The sequence below is a fragment of the Dermacentor albipictus genome, chromosome 4 (genome assembly GCF_038994185.2).
Source record: "Dermacentor albipictus isolate Rhodes 1998 colony chromosome 4, USDA_Dalb.pri_finalv2, whole genome shotgun sequence".
NCBI lineage: Eukaryota > Metazoa > Arthropoda > Arachnida > Ixodida > Ixodidae > Dermacentor > Dermacentor albipictus.
This window is the reverse complement of record NC_091824.1, coordinates 143,108,054-143,117,634: the sequence shown is the minus strand read 5'-3', so window position 1 is coordinate 143,117,634 and position 9,581 is coordinate 143,108,054. Positions and strand designations below refer to the sequence as shown.

The following is a 9,581-nucleotide window of genomic DNA, read 5'->3' as shown; positions in this document are numbered from 1 at the left end:
AATAACTTCTTTCATCATGAAAAATAAACCAACATTTACTGTTCGCATAATACAACTGTTCTCTGCGAGCCGCTCACGATGTGGCACGGTGCTGCTTCCTGTGAACATGAATAGTAAGTGTAGTGGAGCAGCTATGACAAGATCCAGCACGCTGTCGCTAGTGTGCGGAAGTCAGTATTCTCTCACCGAAGGCCGCTGAGATCCCCCGGGGTACGGCAGTTCTCGAGCGAGTATATCGAGAGAAACGAGACCGCTGTCTCATGAGATTGAGGCACACGAATCCGAAGAGTATATTTCTGTGAGCTCAAAGAGGGGAGTTGAGTTGAGCAATTGCCGGCAGCAACTGCAAGGCTAATCCCACCAGTAGCCTACAACCACTCAACTCAACTCAAAGAGGAGAATTATATGTGTTGGTATACTGCGGAAGGGTGACGACAACTAAATAGGGAAGGGTAGAAGAACATAGCCATTGAAGTATGGAGTAAACCTTTGTTTCATCGACTAGCATATATCTTATGTGGCGCTGGGCACTCTGGGTGTGTGACATGAAGAACAGTAGAAAAGGCAGGTTTGCGAGCACGGCCACAAGTTGAACGAAGAGGACGACACACTTCTACTTCACCTTCACGTTTCTTCTTGCGTCCGTGCACGGGTTTGCATGCCGGTCTTTCCGTAACGTAAATTCCCACCGACTTGATCAATTTTCTGTCAGTTCAAGTTGTGGTACACTATACTCCCTATTATCCGTAGGCCTTTAGCGGGTAATTTTTATACAAAAGACTTCAAGGTACTTACAATGGTCTTCTTTCGTGCGTAATGCGACCTTTACGGCGTTTACACAGACGGTACATCTTACTTTGAAAGAAGTCTACAGTGCAAATCACTATAAAGGAATAATCACGGGACACATAACACTAACAAGCTATAACGCCATGTTTATAAGCCTACGTTCCTTAACACATGCCATTCTAGAACATAGATCACTGTAGCAGCTGTTAAGCGCTGTGGTTTTCACGCTGTTTATTGGCTGTTCGCTGCGTTTGCTGTGCACATCGTACCTGTCGTATCCAGCTGTAGTAGTTGGGTGCGGACGCCCATACCGAGGATGAGAAGAAAGACGAGTCGTAATGCTGGCCGCTGGCTGCGCCAGCTGACGTCGACGACTGGGAAGACAGTACCGACTCCAGCTGCGCGATGTACTTGATGGCCATCCTGAGAAACAGTAACGGCCGGTTGGCACACAACGCGGAAGCCGCGCGACGCTTCACATTATGAACGAGTTCCGCGGAGAACCGTGTAATTTCCACGGTATCGAAAGCGTTAAATGCACTTGAGCATGCACCTTGCGTCGAAAGTTTTAGGCTAAGGTTTTCTAGGACTATTGTAGAGAAGGGACTTCTAGCCTGCTTGTATAGAGCTCTTGGCAATCACTCTTGGAAAAAAAATATACTACTGTGAAGTTTATCAACCAAAATAATGAAATTAATTTACTCAGCACCAGGAGATGTTGGAGGTACGGATTAAAAGAACAAAATACAGCTAAGGATGAATAAAAGGAGCCGAGAAACACGAGGAAGAAAGAAGGCACAGTGGACGCACAGCGCCTGCGCACGTGTGTTGAACATGCCTTCTTTTGTCCTCTTGTTTCTCTGCGCTTAACTCGATTTAGTCAAGATGTACCGAAAAGCCCACGACACCATTCTTGTATAAGGGAAAATAACGGAACGAGGTCACTGTTCCTGGTGGCTTACCCGACAGCAGGGCAGCATATAGTTCTATATAAAGAAGACCACCGAAGAGTGCGCGCACGGTATTCAAAAAACAAGACTGCACACTAGTAGAAATTGTACACAACTATAGTCGTGTGACCACTTTTGCACCGGATATAGAGGAACCAAGGCGAAGAGAGAGTTAGCAAGAACATGCGTACGCCGCATAGGGAGAGCTTCCACATATGCTCAGCTTACGCGCACTCTGCCATGGCGAGCAAAAGCGTCGGCAGCACACGTTGCAAGAGTACATGGAAAAGTTTCGTAATCAAGAGGTATGCACGCGTGAACTGATACGGAATAGCCGACTTGCCTGAGGGACTCGATCTTGGAGAACTTCTTTCCGGGTGGCTTGCAGAATGGCAGCTTCTCCCGGAGCAGGTCGAAGGCGCGGTTCATGTCGCGCATGCGGCTCCGCTCGCGGTCGCACGCATTGCGTTTTTGCTCTTCCCGGCTCAGCGTGCTCGAACTGCGAGCTGCGTATGTAAAGGATACAAAGGGGAATGAGTGATGTATGTGTACGCTCTCGTTAGACACATACTCGAGTGAACGGCTGCGACTAGCTGTCATAATCCCTTCGGTCCTCAAGTAAGAAAGACTTCGCAAATCTTTTTAAATCTTATATACACGAATGCTGCACAAATACATGAGCGCCAGGGTATATAGACCATTCCAACTAAACCACTCAGTCGTTCGTATTGAAATTTCGCACAGAGGTTGCATTCTGCACTGAGTCTAGTTTAGTACAACGTTTGAGTGCATTGGTGGCATGTTTTTATTCTTTCAGAATAAATTACATGCTCGCATAATATGCAGCTGCGCCACTCGTCGATTTCGCTGCAACAAAACGGTGGCTTCATTTGCCACGGCTATACGGTGATCACCGTGTGTTTGCAGAGGCAAGTAATGCGCCAGAAACAGGCAAGCAACGCGCGCAAGCTTTGTAATAAACTAACCTCGATCACTGCAAAATGCTGCCTCTGTGGAAAATTTCAGCGTGACCGAGCAAGTGGTACAGTTGGAATAGTCATACATACCCTGGCGCTCCTATGTTTATGCAACACTCAGTAAATATTTAAGCGAACGCGTTATAAGCTTCACGTAAAATACGATTGTAGCCCATGCACCACAGGGCCCTGCAACATATCGAAGTCGAGAACTGCATTTGACGTTAAAATACACCGTTTAAGAAATACCTTGCAGCGTACTACAATGTGTTCAGCAGAAGCGGAGTTATTTCAAAGATCGTCTATGACCATGATCGCGGGGCTACCGCTCCTTCTGCAATTCCTTGCATTGCGGCAGAGCGTGGCGGTGCCCACAACGCTCTGCCTATACGTAAGTTCAACGTGGCACGGAGTTCAAGTTTGATTTGAACGTCCACGTTGACGCCACTACTTCCGATTATCATGAGACAAATACATGCTCCGTCTCGCACTGTAGATGTATCGGCTCGATCGAGGCGGAGAAGTAATACAATAATGTGCGAAAGCCTGAAAGTCATGAGCCCGATGAAAAATAGGGCTTCTCTGACAGTCGGTTTCACAAACAGTAGCATATGAATATGAACGCTTATGATAATCAGATGTGACAGACACGATCTAATACGATATGAGAAACGACATCTCGGTGTTAGGCACTGCGCCTTTTTTTTCTTTACTTCTTGGATACAAACACACAGATAGGCTGAACACGACAATAGAAGAACCTTAGCAGTGTAGGCACCTTTCGAAATACTCATTTGTGTTCAAAAGTAACAGTTCGTTCTTTAAACGTTTAATTAAATTTCTGTCAAAGGAAGCTAGCATCATATGTCTCCACTCCACTAAGTATCGGTACCACTTTCGGGTGCTTTGCCGACAGCAAACGTAGCAAATGTATACTATATAGGCGTTTATATTGCATGATCGTTATATTTCTTAGGCCACTGAAATAATAACGAATAGGTGAATTCGATCAGCAGTGTTGTAAAGTCAGCGCTTCGTCCTGCCTGCCCATGTGGTTCTTCTTTGTGCACCTGTACACGCGCAGCAGTGCACCCATCGAGTGGCGGTTACAAAGTCATTTCAGCCATAACGATAACCGGTTATTTCGGAAGAAATCTCTCGGCTCCGTGAATATCGTTACGTACGAATATCGTTACAAATAGACTGCAGTGTATATTCGTCGGTGTGCAAGCCACATCCAGCTACAGCAGCTCCTTGAAGAAATTCCTGTAGTTTCGTGGACCTTTCTAACGCTGCGTCGTCTCAAGTCACTCCGAAAGCAAACGGAAATAAAAAAAAAGATCGGATAGACGACACCGTAAAAAAGCGCGAGAAAAGGAAGTTGAAATAAACTACATTGATTCATGGCGTTTAACGTCCCAAAGTCGCACTGGGAGGGTAATGAGAGACGCCTTAGTGAAGTGGTGGAGTGCTCTGCATTATAATCACCTGCGGTTCTGTAGCGCCCACCAAAATGTCAGTACATAAGCGTTTCTTTTTTTTTCGCATTTTGCCCACGACAACAGAAGAACATTAGCAGTTTAGACATGTTTATAAAACCCCATTTGCGTTTTGTCCTCACTGAAATGCGGCCTCGAATTGAGCGTGCGACCTCCTCCTCCGCAGCAGAACGCCACAAACGGCTGAGTTACCGCGTCGGCCAAAAGAGGCGAATAGAACGTCATTCCATCCAGTTGTCGGGGAAAAGAAAATAGTTCTCTCCGTAGCCCCAACCACCATGTCATGTGACGCTCTCTCACTGTCCCCATTTCCTCTTTCAGTTGCCTGTAGCGTTATGCCCGTGTACCTGCAGCCTTGGACCATACGTTGCAGTGCGCAAGCGGCATAATAGAAGTGCAGATAGAGTGTGTGTGTGTGTGTGTGTGTGTGTGTGTGTGTGTGTGTGTGTGTGTGTGTGTGTGTGTGTGTGTGTGTGTGTGTGTGTGTGTGTGTGTGTGTGTGTGTGTTTGTGTGTGCGCGTGTGCGCGTTATGCTGCGTATGTGCGCGCTTATGTGTGTTTGTTCGAACTCGTGCTTGAAAGAAATAAAGGAGCAACGCAGGCAGCACCCGTACGCGCGTGTAGCCGGGCTCTGACGCCGCGTCGCTTCGTTCCGACCGGCCACGCAGCTGTGGAGGCGGAGCTCCGCACTAACTCCGCTGCTGCTGCCGGCGGAAAAAACATCGGCTACTTCTGAGCGCTTGTGTGCGTACGTATGTGTGCGGGTGTGTATGCACGCGTGCTACCTGGCAAGGTTTCTGCGTTGACCTGCCGGATCCCAGCGTGGGGAACAATGGAATATTTTACAAATATTGGACCGACAGATATGGCCCACGCTGTCAGCCTTGCGTACGCAAGGGGCTTGCAAGCGTCCGCTATTGCTAAAACTGAATTGTGAACAACATCGCTACTGGACAGTGAACGCCCTCCAGAGGCGTGTCGGATTCTGTGTGGTCGATCTTGAGTTTAGCATAATATATGACGGAAAAATTGCTGCGCACGCAATATGTCCTTAGGTTGTTCTCTCTTGTTCTTTTTTTATTATTTTTTTGGGGTACTTACTAGCTTTTAGACTGGCGCTGTGGCTGTTATCTCTTTTTATTCTATAGGAATGACAAAACTAAAGTGGACCTGGTGGCACTGCTTCAGTTTGATATAAAGCTTCCTTGAGAAAACAGTGAATTTCACAGCAAACGCTGCAGAGTGCACGTATTTACACGGAGAACAATCTATAGCATACGTGAGTAAACTGACTTCGATATCATATTTCCTGCTCCGATTAATGTTCAGTTCAACAAGCCGCGGTCTCGTACAGTGGCTGATGCCTGCCCGAACGCTTCGCAACGGCTGCAGAGTACCTGACCATACAATACGCAAATGTGTGTATTGTTTATGTGATGCAATGTAATGTGACGTGCTTACTTGCAAGGATGATCATTAGACGCATCAGGTATCTAGGGAGAAATTTCGCGTCATTGAAGCTGCGAAGTTGTAAATGCTTCTATTTGCGCAACACCTATAGTAGAACTTACTTTATTATCAGGCCTCAGAAATTAAGCACTATTCACAGACACGAGGTCTTGCTAAAAGACCCTCAACGACGTGCAGCGAAAAATACCTACCCCGTACCCCAGCACCTAAAGAAAAAGATAGTTAGCGATGAGTCGGCTCACATTGTCAATGGGTAACGCATATGTTCTAATTATTTTCAGCGACATTACGGCCTTTACCGATGGCTTTTATCAGTTACCGTAAGTTAATTGTGGCCTAACTTCGGTTCTGGCAGCTCTACGGATTGTCTTCTGGCTTGTACTGTTAATACAGAATTGAGATAAATACCCATATTCAAGATGAAAGAGTAAAAGCTAGGAGCACCTATCAGAAAACGGTAGCGAGCGTTATCAAGTGTAGATTCGTGGTCAGCAGTATGTTATATATTTGGGCATATATACCCTTCTAAAAAGGCTCGCTGTAGTCGAAAATGGTTATTAGATTGTAAACGCAAAAAATGATGGATTGCAAAGTTATGATGAAAATGCAGGTCTTAAAAATAAATATATATATATATATATATATATATATATATATATATATATATATATATATATATATATATATATATATATATATATGAGATAAGAAGGGTAGGGAGATAATCCGGAAGACAGATATCGAGTTTGCTAGCCTTAAAACTCTATTTTGGTCTTAGCTTGCTCTCGTACACCTACAGAGACAGACTCCTTCGTTCATTTCTTCCTTTCTTTCTTTCTTTTAGGGGTGCCGCTGGGAGAGCTGCCTTCAGGCACAAAAAGGAAGATTTCTTACTCCCGAAAAAAAAAAAAGCGGAACGTAACTTTCAATATCCTACAACAACTGCAAGCTCGCTCAGTTCGCCTCCGTGTCTTACTGCAGAGTTGATACGATGATTACAATAGTGATGTCCTGAAAATTTATCATTTTCTTCTCAGTTGTCCTTTCTTAGTGCCTTCCATTACAAGATCATTCTAATAGCTCAATCCGTCATGCGACTACATTATATATATATAATTCGTAAAGATGTTGATGTTTCCCAGCACCACCTTATCGGCACCACCCTCTTTGTATTCGTACAAATTGTACAAACGTGTTGACATTGATATGTAAACAAAGGATTCATTCAGCCTTTAAACCGCTCGACTTTCAACTATGTTGTGTGGCACATACTTCGCATATATGTGACTTAGCCAACCGTTCACATTCTCCGAGCGCTTCTTCTTACCTGGGAGACACTGCAGTCTCAACGATGAGCAAAACGAGAACAAGGTAAAAGTGGGAGCCAACGTTTCGACAAGTGGATTTGTCTTTTTCAAGGTGACATATGCTTATATATATATACATGCGACCGACGAACAGAAAGTTCTAGGGGAGTCGGTAAGCATTAATTATGACATCCGATAATCAATCACAAAAGGTACTCTAAAAAGCCGCCTTTGACTCTCCTCCGCCCGTGAATCTGTTTCATTGAATGGTTGTGACTGAAAAAAATAGCACAAAATATACAGCCGCTCGGATCCCCTTTCCCTCCCTCATTTCGTAGCGAGGGCACCAAATCGGGCAGTGTAAATGCCATGAGGTAGCATACTAGGCTTTGCCCACGTGACTGCTGCTGTTAAAAAGAACGTTCCGTATTCGCCGACCTGCCCGGGAGTGGCGCCGGTTAACACTTCCAGGTGCACTACATATATAAAAAAATTGCTACGCTTTCTCTGTAAATTCATTGGTGTTTCTTCGTGCGGTCGTGACTAAACAATAAAGAATCAAGCCCTTCGACTTCCCTTATTCCTTATACGCTCGCTCGTGTTTCGCACGCACGAAGAAGGTCATCGCTGCCGTTACGATGCGTCCAGTGGCGCGTCGAATCGGGGCGACGCATGAGCACGTTCGATGCGCTGCCGTTGCGTTTGCGCCAGTGCGACCGGATGCGAAAAAAAGCTGTAGCGTCGGCGAAAGTTCGAACGGCGTGTGTGAGTGGCCTTTGCTGCATGAATGCCAGTCATCAGATCAAACATATATTCTGCGCTTCCGATCAGAGCTCGAAGGTGACAGGAAATTGTTTTGATATCAGCCAACGCGGTGGTACCATATCCCCGCTATGTTCTTTCTCGCTCCCGCTGCGTGGGAGCTCAGAGAGAGAGAGAGAAAAAAAAACAGCATTCTGAGCGTATACCTCTGAGTCGCGCGGTCCCGAGCATCCTGCGCAGCCGTCTCACGGGCAGGATGCACACAGGTGTTGGTATACTGCTGTGGGCTTCGTTGCCGAGCTTCAACTTTTTTTGTCTCTTCTTTATTTCTCCCTCTCCGTGGCTGAAATTGCGGGCACTTAAACGGCGCGCACCTGCGCCGTGCGAAATGTGTCCGTGACGTCACGTGGCTGAGGCTAAGCAGCAGCGTTAGCAAGCGCTTGCGGATCGCGCGGGATTCCAACTCAGGGTCGAATATTTTTTCGCGTTTTCTTTCTTTCTTTTTTTTTTCTTTCCTGTGCATCTCGTCTGCCTGAAATGGCGTTCCGATGAAGCATACCACAAATACAGTGCGCCATATTGTTCGGGCTATAGCAACTTCGCTTGTGCGCAGTTCACTGCTACACGTTACCCCGTATATTAACCCACTTCGTTCTTTTTTCTTTCCGCGAGTGGGATACTTTCGTTAACTGCCGGTGAGAAGCAAAAATAAATCCTTGTGAACCGACAGAAGGATATTTATGTTGGTGCTTGGTTTTAGAAAAGTGGTTAGCTGCAGGAAATACTCAAATGACTTTCAAGAGACAGAGAACTGGACAACAAAGGTGCCCATGCGTGGCCTTTCAAGAACTATAGATGCGCGATCGAGAATAAAGCGTCGGTTATCGCTTTCCATTGATTAATGCCACGGACCTTTACTTATATTGCATTTCAGTCGCTTTGAACATAAACAACATTAAGCAAAGTGAAACTTTCAGACTCACTTAAAGTGAACCCTATGGCTTCCATATTGTTGCATGAACCCACACTATAGTCTGTTCGCAACACTGTTAATGGGTGTGAAGATCGAGTTGTGAGCATTGAAGAATTTACTACATGTGTATTACTGTGCTCATTGTGGTTCTTAAGATGGCTCATTAAAAAATAATGCCAGTGCGACTGAAACGGTCGCCCCGAAGATTTTCAGAAGAAAAATTCTGCTGCAGATGTGGACCCTGTAGAGTATCAGTGTGGCGTTCCTTCCATATTTCTGCTTCGGGAGACTATTACTCCTGCTCCTCCTCCTCCTCCTCCTCCTCCTCCTCCTCCTACTACTACTACTACTACTACTACTACTACTACTACTACTACTACTACTACTACTACTACTACAACTACTACTGACTACTTCTGCTACCATTACAGTTCGGGAGACTTACAGATAGCATCTTTAAATCATAAGTATACTCTACAGGCATATCCATGGCTTCGTATGCAACGAAAAACAATAACATTTATCAATGATGAATAATCTTTCTACTCAATTTCGTATACTATACATGCTCTTCAGACACGACGAAAGCAGGTCAAATAGAAAGAAGGAGTTTGTCAGCGTGTAAATCTGCTACTTATTCGGTCTTCCTGGTTGTGTTACGCCTCCTCTTTTACTTTTTTTAAAGTAGTAGTTTTCTATTCCTCCCTCACTTTGTTCTACCATGCAGGATGGTCCCGCAGTTTCGTTCGTTTGATTCATTTAGTGGTGACCCTACACTTTTCCTTGTTTCCAGATTTCTCCGAGTTTATCCAGGCCCGAATATCTTGGCTGAATAAAACTAGCGAGGTGCCTTA

General features: G+C 45.4%; 1 protein-coding gene across 1 annotated transcript in view; it reads right to left on the bottom strand.

Annotated features, from left to right (window-relative positions):
• LOC135915418 (uncharacterized) overlaps nt 1-9,581 on the bottom strand; it is a 35,336-nt gene that overhangs the window by 6,526 nt on the left and 19,229 nt on the right. Inside the window, exons 3-4 of the mRNA XM_065448472.1 lie at nt 2,083-2,245; nt 1,059-1,212 (exon numbers count right to left, since the gene is read on the bottom strand). Of these exons, the coding sequence (XP_065304544.1) occupies nt 1,059-1,212; nt 2,083-2,245 (317 nt within the window). The remainder of the gene's footprint in view (nt 1-1,058; nt 1,213-2,082; nt 2,246-9,581) is intronic.